General features: G+C 39.3%; 2 protein-coding genes across 2 annotated transcripts; both read right to left on the reverse strand.

Annotated features, from left to right (window-relative positions):
* Positions 1-2,586: 2,586 nt before the first annotated feature.
* On the reverse strand, positions 2,587-10,543 carry dhx35 (DEAH-box helicase 35). Its single transcript, XM_039799494.1, has 21 exons — positions 10,504-10,543; positions 9,948-10,075; positions 9,736-9,828; positions 9,268-9,345; positions 9,042-9,146; positions 8,894-8,955; positions 8,477-8,546; positions 8,263-8,322; positions 7,754-7,866; positions 7,572-7,668; positions 7,252-7,410; positions 6,618-6,828; positions 6,315-6,439; positions 5,970-6,024; positions 5,617-5,807; positions 5,438-5,515; positions 5,163-5,292; positions 4,887-4,968; positions 4,685-4,756; positions 4,413-4,524; positions 2,587-4,266 (listed from the first exon to the last, which is right to left on the reverse strand). The coding sequence occupies exons 1-21, from the start codon at positions 10,541-10,543 to the stop codon at positions 4,228-4,230; spliced, it is 2,100 nt and encodes a 699-aa protein (XP_039655428.1). The 3' UTR covers positions 2,587-4,227.
* A 1,728-nt stretch (positions 10,544-12,271) lies between these two features.
* Positions 12,272-17,705, reverse strand: rab5if (RAB5 interacting factor). The gene is made up of 4 exons (XM_039799496.1): positions 17,406-17,705; positions 16,005-16,108; positions 15,709-15,838; positions 12,272-13,941 (listed from the first exon to the last, which is right to left on the reverse strand). The coding sequence occupies exons 1-4, from the start codon at positions 17,511-17,513 to the stop codon at positions 13,900-13,902; spliced, it is 384 nt and encodes a 127-aa protein (XP_039655430.1). The 5' UTR covers positions 17,514-17,705; the 3' UTR covers positions 12,272-13,899.
* Positions 17,706-19,154: the final 1,449 nt, after the last annotated feature.

A 19,154-nucleotide genomic window follows, 5' to 3' on the forward strand; every position in this document is an offset into this window, starting at 1 on the left:
TTCTAGCAATCTCTGTGGGAACAGTCATCACCACACGTTCGTTCTCTGTCTGTTTTAGTCTGTTTATGTAAATATGTAGGTCAGAACGAGAAAACAATAAAAATCATTGTTAAAAAAAATATATGTGTAGGTCAGTGGGGTAAGAAGAAGCCTTACCACTGACACCAAAGGTAAAAGCGAGTAACCGTAAGCTGGGAGAGCAGAGTTACACATCTCCTGAAATGCCCACTTATCTTAAATGGTAAATGGCTGCATTTATATAGGGCTTTTATCAAAAGCGCTTTACAATTTGCCTCTTATTCACCTGTTCACACACACATATTGCAATGTGCTACGATATATAGCCAAAGTGGTGGCAATAAACATATAGCCAACAACAACATATTGATTATATTACATCTGATGTCTTTTATTATGGTAAAAAATGAATTCTCTGTTAGATATGTGTTAATAGCGGAATGCATGTGTCTGAATAATCCATGAATGACCTGTTTTGGCATGTCGTTAAGGACTTGTCCCTGCCTTTTATCTCCTTCCCTAGTTCATTCAACTATGAAAACTCCATATCTTTCTGAATAACTTACTAATCGATTCTGATAGCTGACACGAAGTAGCTGTATTTACCAACAACTGAAGTGCAAAGCTAAACCTAAATAGTGTAAAGGAGGACCGAGGCTGGATAAGAACCCAATTTCAAAATATTAAGTATGCACCAAAAAAGTTAGTTTGCAGAAATAGCAAGCCCAAAAAAAAAAAAAAATCAATTGGCACAAACAAACAGCCGCTGTGTTGTAACTGATGGCAAGACTACAAGTGCCTCTCTAAATACAGCTATATTTTTACAAAGATTAAAACAAACTGGTTTGTGAAATCATACCAGGAAGTGAGTCTTCTTGCCAAGAGTCAACTTTGGATCTGAAGCTTGATGGAGTCAAGAAGTTAACTTCTTGGCTAACAATTGTAATGGTGGGTACCTTAAATAGTGTATGTTCCTTTTATGTCTGTAAATCAGTAGCCTTATTCTTGTTTTGAGCCATAAAGCAAATAAAGCACTTAACATGTTGAATGAAATCTGACCCAGTGCAACACAGTTAAGTGTTAGACTGGTAAGTTACAAACTGCCGACAAAAAAATGTCTTTGTTCTGAGTTTGTTCTGGAGAGTAATTGTTTTTTCTGTCATATCTTTCATAAAGCATTCAATATTGAACAAATATGGAGCATCAGGCAGTAACAATATTACATGAAACAGCAATCAATAAAAAACGTTAGCTAGGTATCAAAATACAGGGCTAGTAGCTAACTATAGCTAGCTAGCCAGCTAGCTGACTAAGGTCCACTTGAAAACCAAATCTGTCAGTTAAATTAACTGTTAGCATACACACCTTATAGACTTCCCATAGCACATTTGTGTTAACTTTGGTAAAGAAAACACTTTACACACGTCAGTTACGGACGTTTAAAATTGGTAGAAACCACACAACAACAAGACCTTATTAAACTTCGATGAACAAGACACACTCAGGGGCCAGCAGAGACAGTCTGGTGCCACGCCCACGCAGGTAAATTGGCACGTTTTTTTCTTTTTCTTTAGTACTCTGCTGCTTAGCAACGATGTGCCCAGTGCTTCCACTGATGGCTGAGAGGTGTATTGCAGCAGTCTGCACTCCTACAGTCTGAACTGCTGCAGAGAGCTTTACCTGCCCTCTGGTGGGCAAGAACCACTGCCTAGTGTGTGATAATTGGATGTACACATAATAACTATATAAGGTATCAAAACTAGATTTTCACACTAGGTTCCTCTGCAAGATTTAGGATTGGGTAAAAAGAAAAACACATGTGCCACCTTAACCTTTAAAGTTTTTAATTGTGCTTTAATGGTGCATAATGTAATTGTCAAAATTGCAACAAAGTAATTGCAACCCAGTCTTTCTATGCCAGAATAATACTTGGACCCAGATTTTCTCTCTAAAAATGTTATTACATACAATAATATAGATTAAATATACCGTATGCAACTTTTGAGCACAAAAGTGAAATAATGAGGGTCTTAAAACTAGAGTTTGACACAAGGACCTAAAGACTGGGCCTAAATTTAGGTAATAAAGCAGGACCATTATAAAGTCAGTTAATATTGTATTTTAGTGTTGCATATTCCCAAACAAAAGTTTCCACAGCAGGCCTCGAACTCTTGAGCTGCAACAGCACTGACAGGAACACATGAGAAAAATAAATGTGGCTCTTTAATATCTTTCAGTGGCTAACCCTGCAGTCGACATATTCTCACATTTGTGCACAAATATCAATTTGCTGTGCTACAGATCACTGCAGGTAGGTCCATACAGCATGTTCATCACCCTGCATCCCTAAATGGAAATCTAAGTCAAAACAGCCATTTTTAAGTTACATGACTTATCACAAGAGGAATTAATACATACAGACACTCACAAATACCCTCTTCCTGATCTTCGGAATCATTCGAAGTGGGCACAGTTTGTGGTACAACACTGACACCTCCTGGCAAAGTTGTGTTGCATGCAAAGTACACTAAGTAGTTCAGTGTGGAAAAAAATTATCGAACGCTAACACTCAGTGCATGACCAATAAGGCTTTATTTGAGGATGTGAGGAATAAATGGCAGGTGATAGTTTTTATCTCAAAGGTGAGCAATTACACAGGTCTACAGATTACTGCTTTGGCTGCATACATACTCAGTATCAGCAAAAACAAGGATAAACATGTCAATGTTTTCATTTGCAATATGTCCTACAAGGTGATCGTAATGTGTAATGTTTATCGTCTACATTAGAGTACCATTTAACATGCAAAGGTAATCCATTTGTATATCCATTTAATTTGAGTTGGTTTACCTATTTATGAAATGGCAAGTTGTTCTGTGGTTTGATTACAGTTTCACTGAATCTACCTACAGTAGTAACCTCAAGAACAAGATCTACAAAAAAACATGCAGGCAGAAGTGAAAATTTGGTGACAGTGACCTTACTTGTTTGAAAGCAAATGACAAACCTTTAATATACTGCTTACTGACGCTGTCAGGGCCAAATACCTCTGAAGAAAAACAAAAACCATAAAGAAAACAAAAACGGGGAAATGCAGAACACATGCATTGAATATGGAATGTAAATCACAAACAATTGGCCATTTTTCTGAACACCTGGTAGATGATGTTAATGGTAACGGGACAAAAAGTACAATAAGTTCTTGCTCAAAAATCGTACGAAGAAAGGCAATTATGATGGCTGAAATCGGATAAATGCTACTGTTTCTTTGAGGCTCTTAATGCACTTTGTCATCACAGGAACAAAATGGCACTTCATTTTTGATTTCACAGCTTTTCATTTACAATGCTTGGGTGAAATGTGAAATAGGCTTATAAAGAAAAATTGGCACAGAGTGGTGACAAGGCCACTATGTCGGCGCTAGACTGTAGTAAAGTGACAATACAGTGGAAAACCAGGATCAAAAAGTAAAGTCTTTTCACAGTATCATTATTAGACCAAAAAGATAGACATGTTTCCTTCCTGAAAATATATACCACTACATCCTGTGTGAATGTACAGATAGTTAACAAATCTAAATTAAATTGGAGATAAAGTAAACCAGTTAAAAACAAAGCTATAAACCAGGCCAAACCCAGGCTATTGGGGGCAATTAACCCAAAAAACTAAGCTATAAGTCTCTCAAAGGGAATCATCCTCACATACCATTGCCTTCCATTATTTATCATGCAGCAGAAAAATACAGCAATTAAAAAAATAATGAAGCCAAGAACCAGGTGTGGACGGGGCCTGTGGCACACGAGCCGTTCCCTGGACCTGAGCCTGCTCTGACTATGTACAAGTATGAATGAAGTGAACTATGTGGCCATACTTGATTGGACAGTGGTCAGACACAGCCTGGTCTCATCTCACATTCATCACTATTTACTCTCGCAGATCACATGTAAACCACATCACTGCCAAAAAAGACAGATGCTTTTAAATGAAGTCACGTGCGTTAATCTCAACGCTAACAATGTATCCACTTAATCCCATTCTAACATGGCCACATAGTGTGGAGGGGTTGTGTGGGTGGACATGGACAACAAATATATATTACACTTTTATATACAATGAAATGGAGAGGGGCACAGTGGCAATTTCAGAGGGTGTTTCTCCTTTTAATGCAATGAGTCTTCCTGTCTTAACACGATGAAGGGATGGTTAGATTCAGAGGACCCGGGACCTCTTGCTAGCCAGTGAGCCATGCTGAAAGAGAACAGGAAACCGTTAATGTTAAACAGCGATGTATCTGGAGCTCCACCCACAGTGAACAGACCTTTTCAGAACATTCGCAATAGTTACATTGACAAAAACTGACAAGCTGGAGTATGGCGTTTCTTTCTGTGACCTACCTTGGCCTGCTTGTAAAAGTGAGGGGCCAACTCGACCAACCAGGACGACTCCACAGCGGTCACGTCGCGCATGTAGTATTTTGCCGTCTGCACCACTTCGTTGAAAACAACCCTGGAAAGGAGACAATGTAAGATACTTTAAGTGTAGCTTCGGAAGTCGGAGAGCATCATTTATACTCTAAGTGTATGCAAATTCTCTACACACCATAAATGCACAAGAATAAGGGAGAAACCACAGTAGTAGCGTTGCTGCAGAAAGAAAATGCACTGACCATTTTGGAGGTTTCTCTCCAAACAGCACAGAGTTGGGGTGGATGTGAAGCTCGCGATCGTCTCGTAAAGTCCTGGCAGAGCAAACGTATACGAGAGTGAGTGGTGGGATTTTTAAAGTGGACGAATGCTGAAATAATTCCTTTGCTGGGAAAAGTTAGATATCTAACAAAAGAGTAACAAACAGCTAAAGAGCAATCTCACCGGTAGGAACCAGAATGGTGGATGCGGGCTGCATTCGCGAAAAACCCATATACAATGCACTTCAAGATCACATCAGGGTCGCCTGTGCAAAACAAAGAAGCAATGAATGTTTCAAATTACCATTTCAATTTAGTCATGACAGTGATGCAAAGGGTGCATTCAAAGTAGCACACGTTTGTAGGATTAAAAACAACAGCTACTGTCGCTGCCTCGTCTTTCCATGTCACTCATTCTACTCGGGATGATACAACCCCACGTTACACAACGCATACAAACCTTCACTTGAAGTCCGTGGCACCTTGAACTTGTTCATGAGACGCCGGAGCTGCTCTCGTACGGTCACAGCCCGCAGCAGACCCTTATAATTGAGGAAGTGTTCCTGACACCACTGGGAGCTTTTCTGGTGCTGTAGGAAAGAGGAAAGGGTCTCATAGTCTTGATCAGAGTCAACTTTTACCCTGACTTGTGCTGAGTTCGCAAGCCCCGAGTGTTCAAGTAATCACTGTCGCCGACAGAGCTAAACATTGTACATATATTCACACACGCTGTACCTTAATGAATGCTTCGTACACATTCAGCATGGTGAGGTGGTCTCCCTCAGCAACTGCAAACTTCCTGTGCTCTCGGGCCTGCAGGGTGAGATAGCAAAAATGGGATAATTGTTATGCTGACAAAGCATTTCTGCAAAATATAGAAGATGCTCCGTTTGAAAACCCAGTTTTTCACTTACAGCAGCTTTCTTCTGATTGGACGGCACAACAAATATATTCTGAATCTGCATCATTGCTGCAATGGTAACAATCTCTTTGGAGCAGCCAAAGTTTCCTGACTCAAGGAGCATCTTGGCAAACATGGGACTGAGAGGAAACTCTGCCATCCGCACACCCATGGGATCAGTCAAACGTCCGTAATGGTCCAGACCTGCCAAAAGACACACAACTGGTTAAGATTCTGCCTCATGTGCAAGGACTCCTTAGCTTGTACATAGATGCTTGCTGACACAGGATTTGCAACTCTAGTCTTGCAGTTGTAGGACAGCTTCCCTCTTTACTACACCACCCTGCTGCCAGCCTTGTTTCTTACCTCCCAGAGCGTAGAGCAGCTCTAGAGCCTGAACCATGGTCTGAGCTGGAGGAGGCTGCAAAATTATTTAAAAAACAAAACAAATGAAAATGCATGTTAAGTCCAACAATTACAATATTTACTCTGAAAGACTGAATTAAATGAGAATCTGGGGGTCCTTGGGAAGTCTTGTCATTACATCTTTTAAAGCACAAACACACAATGACTGCATTAATTTTATGGTTTCTATGCATTTTTCCCCCAGAGGCCAGGGCCCATTCTGGCTAATTAAAATGTAAAGTACAATTCCTTTCACGGTGGGTGAACACATCACAGCCACCCTGTGGATGCAAAGAAGCTACTCACAGAAAGGAAGCTGAACCGCAGCACGTTGTCAATGCCTAATGCTTTGAGCTGCAGGATGACAGGGGCCAAATTGGTGCGCTGCATCTCTGGCACAGTAGAGGCAGGCAGTTTCTCAAAGTCCTCCTCTGATGAAAGGAACAGAGGCAATAAGAAACACAGGGAGGGAAAGACAAAGTGACAGGCGGAGAGGGTGGAGGGAGGTGGATAAACTTTGCCACAAATGTTACCAGTGCAAATTTCTCTCACAGACAATTTTCTACAAGACTTACCATCATCCTTCTATTCCTGCAAACTCATACATACCTGTGTATAGTCTAAAGCATTTCCCAGGTCGGTTTCGTCCGGCTCTCCCAGCCCTCTGGCTGGCTGAAGCCTTGGAGATGGGAGTAACCACCAGTGATTCAATGGCAGTGCGAGGGTTGTAGGCCCGCAGCTTCACAAATGCACAGTCAATGACAAATACAACTCCATTTATGGTGATGGAGGTCTCAGCTATGTTCGTGGCCACCACAACCTGGAAGAAACATCAGACGGGAAAAAAGTCATATATTTTGTTAATTACACTATTTCACCAGCTATTGTTTCTGATGTTGACAAAGGCACTGCACAGTGAAACTCAATGTGGTAGCTCTCTTATCATTTTCTGTAAGAACGGTGTCTTTACATGCTTCTATGTCATTTTGTGTGTAATTAATTAGCATCTCTGCCATTTTATATATAGCCCAAAAATACCTTTGTTTAAACTACAAAAGGGCTTTTTGAGAGGTGCAACAATTATGGGCCGCACACATCTCAGCAATTCAAGTGGAATAAAAGAGATGAAATTCAATGACAATTCAGTTTGATTACTGGGATGCTTTTTGGTTTTGCTTAGACTTTGGAATATATACCAAATAGTGGAAATGCCAACTTCACAGACTATAAAATGACATTATACCTTGCGAACAGAGTTGGGTGTCCTCTCAAAGACCTTCATCTGCTCAGCGTAAGGTAGACCAGAGTACATGGGCAAAATTCTCAGGTGTTTCTTCATGCCGTATCGTGACAGAGACCTGGCCTGGTCCTGCAGAAGGGACACCACTTTCTCCACCTCTTCCTAAGGGGGAAAATACAAGGGACAATGATCAGAAGAGAAGAACAACTGACCATGCTACAATATAGTAATCAAATAACAAACGGGATGCTAGCGTAATTATATGCAATCTACACCCTTCTGTCAAATCACAGTTGAGTTATATTAAAGAAAGGGCCACTAACCTGCCCAGTAAGAAAAGCCAGGACGTCTCCGTCATCCTCTGTCTCATGGATCTTGAGCACGGTCTCGACTGTGGCCTTCACATAGTCTGGGACAGGACTGAGAACAAACATACTTCAGAGTTAAAGGCAAATTATACAATTGATACACCATTTCCTCAGACTGGATTATGTGTGTCGACTACCTGACAGTGTAGAAGACATCCACTGGAAAGGTACGTCCCTCCACTGTCAGAATTCCACACGTGTCCTTGTTAGGATCCCCGGACTCGTTCAGGTTGAAGAAGTCGTGGAATTTCTTCAGATGAAGGTGATACCACAGTTAGTAAAGGGAACATTACTGAGGCAATTCTTGATCATGAAAATGTTTTTCAGCAAAAAAGCTGTGGGATACTGTGGCTGCCCTCAATCTGACATTAGAAAAAAGCACGCAACTTACTACTGCAGTATAACTAAATAATTTGCATGTGTAGATAAAATATTGTTAAACCGAAAGTACAGTAGATGTCTGATATGGCATTTCAGCTGACTTGTTTAATGCTGAGCACAGTCGTGGCCTGATTGTGTCTGTCTTTCATCAGTGTATCTCAGATGTCAGTACAATGTGATCTGACCTGACATTTTTCCTCTATCCGTCTTTGTTTCTCTGTTCTCGCTAATCAAGCATATCTGTTCATCTTAATGATGCAGTCACCTTGGCATCCAGAGTGGCAGAGGCCACAATCAGCCTCAGGTCTTGCCGCTTTTTCTGAATCTGTAGAAGAATCAGGAGTACACAAAACAGTGGGAACCGAGAAGTATAGTCAGGTTGGAAAAGAACTTTATAGGATTATTTTCATGGCTAGTAAAAGTATAAATTGAAATAGTGAAGTTCAATTTGTTTCACGGACAGAATCAGCAGGAATTACCTTCTTTAGTAGGCCAATGGCTATGTCTGTATACATGGTTCTCTCATGTGCTTCGTCCAGCATCAACACACTGAGGATAACAGCACAATAAAAAACAGCAGAGTTACAAAGAGTCCAACCCAGTTTTGATAACACAAACAAATTCACAAATCTAATAACAATGTACCTTTTTCACAGAAGACATGTTTGACATTGCACAGAAAAGCACAGGTGTAAATAATGAAATGAATGATGGCTGAATTCCATTTAGCTGCTTCAGCACCATTTAGCTGCTCAACTGTCACACTGTGACATCTTACTGGGACGCTTGAATAGAACAATTGTTACGGTTGTTAGTAACATCTGTGCTTTTTCTTGAAATGTCAAAATATCTGCTGTGAAAACAGCTTATACAACACTTTAGTTACAATCACGTACCTGTATTTTTTCAAAAGAGGATCAGCCATCATCTCCCGCACCAGCATGCCATCTGTAAGGAACTGAAGCACACAGGCACAATTAAGTACAGAAAGGAACCAAACATGGGACAGCTTGTAATGAAGACTTCACACGTGGCGAAAAATACCTTGATCCTTGTGGCGTGGGGATCAGAGCAGTCATCAAATCGGATGGTGTAGCCCACCTCATGTCCCACCAGGGCCCCCCGCTCCTCTGCTACACGGTTAGCTACCTATCAGCAGGAGAGAGGGGGAAAATAAAGAATTACGCACCTGTCCTTCAGTGTGAAGTAAATGTATTGCAGTGAAATGACATTGGCAAAGTGTGACAGAGGACATCAAGAGAGGTCTCACAGAGATGGCAGCCACACGCCGAGGCTGTGTCACTCCAATCACCTTCCCCTCCGTCGCCCAGCCAGCCTCCAGCAGGTACTGAAAGGAGTCAGATGAAAGGAGCAGGTAGATCAAAAAAAAGGAGCATGAGATAGAAACACTGATGTTGCAGAACAGCAGACTTTGCATAAATTAGCTGATGTGGTCCAAATCCTGCAAAAAAAAAAGAAAAAAAAAAAGAGGCTAGTAAGCATCAAGCCAAGGTCACTGTGTTAGTTAAGCCACATGAAGGGTATCAGTCCGCTGCGGCAATGTTGCGCCTTTGGCTGTTAGATTTATGTAGCTTTAAGGGTATTTTGCCCCTTTTTTAAATTTTTTTTTTAGAAAAGGCAGGTAACAAATGCTGGACACCGGTAAACCAGTTATCACTCATTTCACTTTTTGTTTTTAAGTAGTGCCAAAATGTTGCATGGATGAAATTATACTAACCTGAGGTAACTGCGTTGTTTTCCCACATCCTGTCTCACCAACTATGATGACAGTCTGGAAGCTCTCCACCAAGTACAAGATATTGTTTCTGTGCTGAATAGGACACAATTAACAAAAAAGTTCACGGACAGATACAGTACACACTTAGACCGCGTTCAACCCACTTCCCACACTAATGTGACATTCATGCATGCTCAGAAGCGATGTGAAACCTTGAAAACAGGGAGTTTCTGTCGTTGTTTCTCTATGGAGAGGGCTGTGTGCGGGTTGAAGATGATGGGGGAGCCGGTTGTCTCTGTGTTGAGCTCCCGCTCCTCTGAGATTCCCGGAGCCTCAGACCCTGGAGCAGGGCATATATAGGTTAAGGTGAAGGTGAAGATAAGAGGTTTTATTTAAATGTAACGTTAAGCAGGCTGAACATTTGGTAGGATGACAGCCAGGGTTTAGTGCAGTGCCCTGACTTAAAACGAAAGACATATAAGCGATGAAAGCCCTTCACTGGTGCCATTTTGATCGCATCTATTCACGTAGCTGTCGTACTTTCAACCTCGTAGCCTGTGCGTTTTATGCTGGCAGGTTATACTTTGATTCCGCAGAGCTAACGTTACCCGGGCTGAACTCAACTGGCTGCAGAGATCACGCAGCTGCTGCGAACGCGGTTAAAGCCTACCCGAGACTGACTTAACTTTACTGGCAGCTGCACGTTAATAAATATATACCCGAAACAATTACATGAATGCCTAAGTTAATGTTTTTTTCCGTCCTTACCCGGCTTCCAAAATTTCATCGTGGAAAGGGGAGCCGCCATCTTGGTTTCTACGTCACATTTTTTTTTTTTCTTTCCGCGTAGACAACGTCATGATCTGGTTCTTTAGATTTTATGAATGATGTCAATGCGTTTTAATACATCTGCAATTGCAGGTTCAAGTTAGCTGAAATCCATTGTTTTTCAGCAGGTGCCAACAAAATCCAAATACACTAATTATTATTTTTAATTATAACAATACACTAATAAATAAACTGAATACTGGTACATATTTATTATACTTTGATGTATTTGTTAGGCAAATTTCTTGTGAGTGTTATTTACTTGGCAATGAGTCCTTCTCTGATTCTGATTGTACGCAACTGAACAGATTTACTCTGTAGCAGCAAAACATGGTCAAAAAATAATTAATAATTAAGGAGAATTATAAAAGTAGTATTAAAGCCCATTTCCACCAGGAAAAGAAGAAAATACAGATGAAAAGCAACAATGTTATAGTCAAAATGTAGACTATTGACTATGTGAGTCAAGGTTTTCACTTCTCATAACTGTAGTGGTGGAAAGTAACACAGTAGCATTTTTCGATAGTATCGGCTGCTAACGTTTTTTGGATTTTTTTTTAAGTTCAACGTCAGCTCCTATAAGTTAATTACAGACTATCAGACTCCTAACAAAAATGTCCCCATTTGAAACCCAGTTAAACTAAAATGTTTGATGCCATGGCCACTTCGGCATAAAATCATGCATTCTATTAAGGCTCTCAATCCAGAGCCTTGGCTTCAAACTTGTTGTTTTTACTATTTTCCCTTTTTTTTTTTCTTTCATAACAACAGTGGCATTATGTAAACAAACTGGCATTTAAAGGGTTAAAATTCGGGAAATTAATGAATAGTTGGTAGTTCAGGATGGAAGTTGGTTAAAAGATTTAACACAGTGAAAGTGGAAAATAATATTAATATATAATTTCATGGGAGTTTATGATACAGACATTTTTTGTCCTCTTAGGACATCAGAGCATCTTTTGAAAAGGGATGCACAAGGGTTAAGTAGGCTATCATTTTGAAGTACTTGTACTTCCATTTTACATTATACTTCTTCTCCACTGCATTTATGAGAGACCTATTGTACTTTTTACTTCAACACATGTATCCAACAGATAGTAGTAGTTACTTTAGTGTTTTACATACAGATCATATAGTCAGCTTTCAAAATATGATGCAACCAAAAGTAAATGAAGTAGCTCAAATTAGCTCAACTGGCTACAACTTTAAAATGCTGTTTACACAGTAATACCTGAGTCGTAATGATCAAACTCTTGCCAGGGGAATTCTGCAGGCAAATACTTTTACTTGTGATACTTCAAGTACATGTTGCTGATAATTCTTCTGTACTTTTGCGTAAGTCAAATTACAAATGCAGCTCTTCAACTTTTATTTTCATTGTATGGTATTGCTACTTTTACTCTCAATACTTATTCCACTTTTATATTATTTTGACTTACCATGAGTATTTTTATTTTGTCACTTCTACCATCTGCTTTGTTTTTGCTGGCAGAAATGGGTTTCCATATATTATGGAGATAGCAAAGATAGAGATAGCTAAAAGCTCATTTTAGTACAATGCATTTCAATAAAAGGAAAATCTGTATCTTAGTAACATCAGCATGGAGTCCAAGGTGAAGGCACAAGCGAATCTTTCAACAACCACTGGCTTAATCATCTGACAAAAACTAAAAGATCTTCTACATTTCAATAATAAACACATACCATATCTTTGAAAATGGAGGCCAAATAAAGCCCATGTTTAATGATTCCCAAAAGATTTGATCAGAAAATACAATCCTTTCAAACACCAGCTGCATATCTAATATAACAGTATCATTACAATAACTTTGCAAGAACTGTTTTTAAAAGTTCTTCACTATAAAATACTGAGAAATATGTTACATCAAACAAGATATAACATAAGTACAAATAAATCTGCATAATACAAGGTGGATTTGACAAAAGGGACATTGTACAGAATAAACACACGTTTAAATTAATTTTAAAACAGGTAAGACTTTGATCTGGAAGCTACATGTGAAAAGAAAATAATACATTAACATTATTTCTACCCTCCTAACTAATGCCATTAATAAATGACATCAAGATACACAAACAGCAAGTCATGGCAGTGCACAGACCAGTTTTTAGCTTAAATCTGTGAACATTTGCATCTGAAAACGGCATGCACGTTGCCTCCCTCTTTGCTTTGAGGAAATTATTTGGATGGACAGATAATTAAAGATGGTTATTAGTTCTTGGTTGAAGTAACAGCTGGCAGATACGGTCATCGGGATTGGATATCAGCTGATATGTGTATCTTACCAACCAGCATTTGTTTTTGATGTTAAAATTAGCACGAATGACATTTCAACTGTGGTTGGCTGTGGCCTTTCACAATTGTTGGACACCAGACCCTTTAGAAGAAATAACAATTGACAGATTTTATTCAAAAAGGCTGTTTATATCCAGTAAGCAAAAAAACTAAAAAACATGGAAGCTCAGAGTCACCTCTTAATGTTTCGAAAACAGATGACTCCCACCATTGAAACCACATACACATGACCGAAATGGGATCCTATACTGTGCTTTACTGCCATGGTACTTTCAACTAATTATTTTACTAATTTTGCTAAATTTACCCTGTCCAGATTATTATCTTAAAAAGGTCAATGTTGGAGAGAACTTTCAGAGGGGGGATTTACCAGTGAAGACACATGAAAAATCCTTTACTGGTAGTTGTATACATCCAATATGGTGCGTTTTGTCCCTAAATTTAAAAAAGGTAACACTTCATATTTATGGACTGATTGAACCCTCATAACCATACGACCTCACCTTGTTTTTATTACCCACTTCCTGTTACTTAAGTGAGCAATAAACTTGGATGACTATATTATCTTTACAATCTAAAATCTGCATTCATGTCACTCTTCTAAAACAAAAGAAAGGGCCTGTAGACCAACAAATACTAAAGAATCCATATGCTGATTTACATCAAGTTACTCTTCCATCATAAATAGAACTGCAACCAATCTCAGCTGAACTATTCGTTAGTGTTTTGTCAGAGATGATGACGATGTAGTGAGGAAGGAAATTTAATTATTTGGGAGGTGTAATGAAGAGTGCCTTAAAAAGGAACCCCCAAATTAGAGAGATGTACATTATTTGAACATGTTCATCACGGTGGTATTGCAGGATCTTGTTAATCAAACTAGGATTCCCATGATGCACTGCACACTGAAACGTCACACTGTATGTAGGAGTGTTGACACCCCTCAAGCCATGGAGTTCCTCAGTCTTGACAATTTACTTCAACAGAAATGTTCGTATTTAGTGTCCTCTGGATTCCTCTCAGTCAAAATGTAGAGCTGTGTAAAAGATTATCCACACCACCTGGTGAAGAAAAATAAAGCGATTAGACACCAATGATTAAATCATATATGCTTCAGCCAAGTTGCAGTTCACATCCCTGTATGTGCAGACTCATATATGTGGCAAAGACTTTAAAGCAATTTAATTTAAAAAAAAAGGGTGGAAGTGTATTTTTTGGCGAAATATGGATGCTTCACACACGTCTTTGACCCGGCAGCACAGAATATCTACACTATCACCATTGTTTCAAGGCAGGCACCCAAGATTAGTGTTACCAATTTATAATGCCACATCACCCCTTCTGTTCCTGAGTTATGTTGTCGAGCAATGGCCAGAAAAGTGTTTTTGCAAAACATTATGATGTCACAGTAAAGTTGACCTTTGACCTTTTGGATTAAAATTAGACATGTGTGTGAAATGTCATAATTAGTGTATGAATTCTTGGATTATGGCCAAAAACACATTTCGTGAGGTCACATTGACCTTAAAGGTCCCATGGCATGAAAAGTTTACTTTATGAGGTTTTTTTAACATTAATATGAGTTCCCCCAGCCTGTCTATGGTCCCCAATTGGCTTGAAATGGCGATAGGTGTAAACCGAGCCCTGGGTATCCTGCTCTGCCTTTGAGAAAATGAAATCTCAGATGAGCTGTTCTGGAATCTTGCTTGTTATGAGGTCATAACGAGCGAGGTTACCTCCCCTTTCTCTGCTTTGCCCGCCCAGAGAATTTGGCCAACCCATGAGAGAGAGACATCATGGCTTTCAAACGAGAAAAGTTGCAGTTGGTCAAGGCCACACCCCCACCCTCCACCTTGCCCCCCCCTCTCTCCTCCTCAATAGCTACAGACACAGAAATGGCACAGTCTGAGGAAAGCTCATTGTGGGACTGGCTCTAGTGACTGTAATTCTGCACCAAGGCTGAATTTCGGGAAAGAGATATAGTATTAGGGGACCACTAAGGTCTATGTAAAAGCATCCAAAGAGCACCATGTCATGGGACCTTTAACCTTTGACCACCAAAATCTAATCATTTCCTCCTTGAGACAAAGTGGACGTTTATTCCAATTGTTTTTTTGTTAAGCTTATCGTTTTGGGCATTTTAGGCCTTTAATTCCACAGGACAGATGAAGACATGAAAAGGGAGAGAGAAGGGGAATGACATGCAGCAAAGGGCCGGAGGTCAGATTCAATCCCCGCGGCTGCTGCGTCGAGGATTAATCCTCTATACAGTATGTGCGCCTGCTCTACCAACTGAGCTAACCCGGCCACGTTTATTCCAATTTTTAAGATATTCCTTCAAGGCTTCCTGAGATATTACGTTCAAGAGAATGGGACGGACGGACAACCCGAAAACATAATGTTACTGTTAAAGTCAACACAGTGTAGAACCCTGGATTTGAAATTGTCTTACATCTAACTCAAACATCATAATCCTGTTTAAGAAGAAAATATATAGACTACACATCAAGTCTTTTAGTTTAATTTAAAACTGAAGTAAGCATGAGCTTCCAATGCAGTTTGTAAACCATCTCCAGCTGACCAGTGGTGCTCAAATGCTATTCAACTGAATCTGACATCCAAAATGAATCAACCGTTATAGTGTACTTGTCTGTCCACTCTGAGAATACAGAAACAATTTGGACCAATTTTTGAACCTCTTTTTCTAAGGAAAGCTGAACTAACTATGCCATACTTTGCAAAACGTATATTATTAAATATATATATATATATATATATATATATATATAATATAATATAATAATGCTAATATATATTAGCATCCCCACCAGAAACAGAGCAAAGGATGTCATGAAGCCTTCTTTGGTGAGTTCCCACGTGCCACCATACTCTTCCTCATCAATCTGCTGAAAGCTGCTGAAGTATACATACAGGACCCCAGCATTGATGATGCAGAATCTAAGAAGGCAAACACATGGAAAATGCATTGAAATTAAATGGATCCACTTTAATTGTATGGGAACATTTTTACTTTTTAGTCTTTTCAATGGTTCAATCAGATATGAAGAGACCTCTAGGCTCAGTAAAAGATAAAAGGTTGAGACAGGCTGCACAGAATACTTACATGGCTATTCCCAGGAATCCTTTCAACGGTGCGACACCCCATATCACACCAAGGATTACTGCAATAATTTGCCGAATCCAGTAAATCACATCTAAAAACTCGTCCTGTGAGAGAAAATACAGAAACTTGATTTAAATAAAAAATAACTTGATTGAAAAAAAAATTAATGCCAGTCAGGGTTTGTCCAGCTCTAGTTCCTTCGCCAGAAAAACGACAACAGACAAACTGTTCATAACAGAAATGCATGATCTAATGTTGTTTTGACTAAAACAGCGAGATGGATCGCCAGTTTTGTTTCTCCTTCGATAAGTGTCGCCTGTGGCACTGACCTCTGTGGTGTGGGTTAGGGCTTTGTTTAGGTTAACTTAGGGTTATAGTTAGGTGCTGCTGAGGTGACTGGTGGGAGAAACACTCTGATGGGGAAACAGACTTGCAAAAGTGACCATTAATAAATGTGTCGATCAGCCAATCAACTGATGTACTGAAACCAATTTTGATAATCAATAATTCATTTCAGTAATATTTCAAAGAAAAATGTTATGTATTCACTGGTTCCAGCCAGCGAGCCTCTCAAATGTGAGGATTTGTCACTATTTTTTTTTTTTTTTACATTTTACAGACTTGTTGCAATCCTTAAGATTTCAGTCCTGGTTGATTTAGAATTTCTATTTGAGTGAAAACAATTGAATTGTGCTGAGAGTTCAGCAGTCTGAAGCATATAGAAGTGGAAAGAATATACTGTATTTCTATGGTCTGGAGTCTTGTTGTTGATTCATGAGCTTAAAGTTTTCAGAATCGCGTGCATAGTTCCATTTGTTGTGTGTATACAATGGAGAAAAACTGGAATACAGCTTTTTTTCTTCTTCTTCCGGATGTCACGCCAGACACCCAGTCGTAATACTGCAAATATATAACTATTGCAATACGTTCATCAGTAGGGCATAGGCTCAATCAACATGTTGTTACCTCCTTCAGTGATAGCGACTTGAATGAAAACCTTCGAGATTAGCTACAACTTCAACAGTTAGCTAATCAACTGGTTAGAAAACACAGATTCGTAAGTAATTAAATTATATAGTTGCAACCCTTGACTCGATCCCTAGATGCAAACTACTTAAGTGTGAGAGAAAACAATGGAAAATGGAATAGGCATTTTATTGACTTGATCCCGTGAATTCAAATGAAGTCATAAAACACAGCATAATTTAAGTTATATGTCGTCGACTTCGTAGTTTTATTTTGAACAAAGCCACATTAATCCGTAGCATGGCAGCTAGCTAGCTCCGGGATAGCAGTTTTTTATGAACAACGGACACCAAATTATGTACATTAAGAACTTTGGGGCAATTAACAGCGACAATATCACGGCTGCGCTACATTTTAGAAGGACAACTGACTGACCTTCTCCTCCCAAACAGCGGTACTGTTGAAGGCTTTGCTCCATGTGGGCTGTTTTACATCACCATTCTGCAGTTGACTTTCTTCTTTCCGCTTTAAATTGCTCGTCATTCTTCGCTGTTTCCTTCGACTACAGACGTCGAAAAGTTATAATCCAGATCTGATGACACTTCCAATCTGATGACAGACTAGGGGAAGAAAGTACTGTGAAATATTAGAAGGTATTAAGGGGATACACGCTCCGCTGATCTGACAGTTTCCAACGTCTAACCGAAAAAAGGCCATCTAAGCATGCGCAATACTGTTTGACCCCTGCCACCAACAGCCAATGAGAGAGTGCGACGTTTCTGCGCCGCTAGTGCCAGAAAAGTGCTTAAAATCTACAGCGACCCCCAGTGGTCAAGATCTGTAAACGCTTTCAATTTCCACCGTAATCAAGTTCAGTCCTGTAAATGCCGGTTTTATAAAGTATAATAATTCAGTATGTAAGTTAAAATGAAAGAAAATAGTTTTCACAAAAAAGTAATATAAAAAAACACGTGTATAGTGTATGCTTGTTTTATGTGTTGGTTGTATTGCCATTATCTGTTAATGTACTATGCTGGTTTTACTGTAAAGTGTCTTTGAGTACCATGTAAAGCGCTATATAAATAAAATGTATTATTATTAGTATGATATTATAGTGTTTTTTTTACCGTAAGCCACATTTTAAAAAATGCAATGCCTTGTTATAGCAAGAAATAGCCCATTTCTTGATACACAGGGGCGTAGCACAAAATTCTGGGCCCTGTAGAAAGGCATTTTCTATGGGCCCCTCCCCACATCCACAGCTATTCATTCTAGCATATTTTTGGGCCCTCCTCACATTAGGGCCCTGGGTACTCAATCCCCCAGTCCGACACCCCTGTACAGATATACAACTCATAAGGCACAAAGCATTTCCACAAACATCACATTATATTAAGGCTGCAACTAATGATGATTCTCATTATTATTTTCTTGATTAATCTATTTTTGGTTGCGTCGTCTTGTTTTTTTCAACAGCAAAACCCAGAGATGTCAGAATCATAATCAGCTCTAAAGGTAAAGTAAGTGTGAAGTGTGAGCTCTCAATGCAGCCTGCATACACAAAAATAAACATAAAACTAAAATCAAGGACAACAAAGCTGAACAAGGTAAATATAAACATATATACAGATATAGATATGTATATTAAAAAAGTGTATCTAAACATATTACGTAATACGTACACACACACACACACACATGCATTTACGTATATCACAGAGACCAACACACGTAGACTAACAGAAAATCAAAAAAGATTTTTTTTTATAATCAAATAAGACAAAGAAAAACAGAAAGTTCTTACATTTGAGAAGCTGGGACCATTTTAGCATTTATGTCTTTAAAAAAATGACTGAAATGACTGTCCAATGCGTTTGTCAAAACAAACAGTGGATGTTTGCTTACTTTTCTTTGTCATTCTCTCCATTGTCCAGCAGAGGGCTCCCTTTATGAACGCTAGCTTCACTCCAGTTAATGAATGTCTTATCTAGCTCTCCTCTCTCCTGGATCAACACTCTGATTTGAGATAACCACAACTGATAAACTGGTGTAAATTGAGTGATTTGGCCAATAATGAACCAATAATGGTTCACTGTGTGGTGGCCCCAGTCATGACACCAGTTGGACAGATGATATTATGATTAACTTTTGAATGATCAGAATTTTGGGGGGCTTTTCCACATT

This window comes from Perca fluviatilis, chromosome 5 (genome assembly GCF_010015445.1).
Source record: "Perca fluviatilis chromosome 5, GENO_Pfluv_1.0, whole genome shotgun sequence".
Taxonomy (NCBI): domain Eukaryota; kingdom Metazoa; phylum Chordata; class Actinopteri; order Perciformes; family Percidae; genus Perca; species Perca fluviatilis.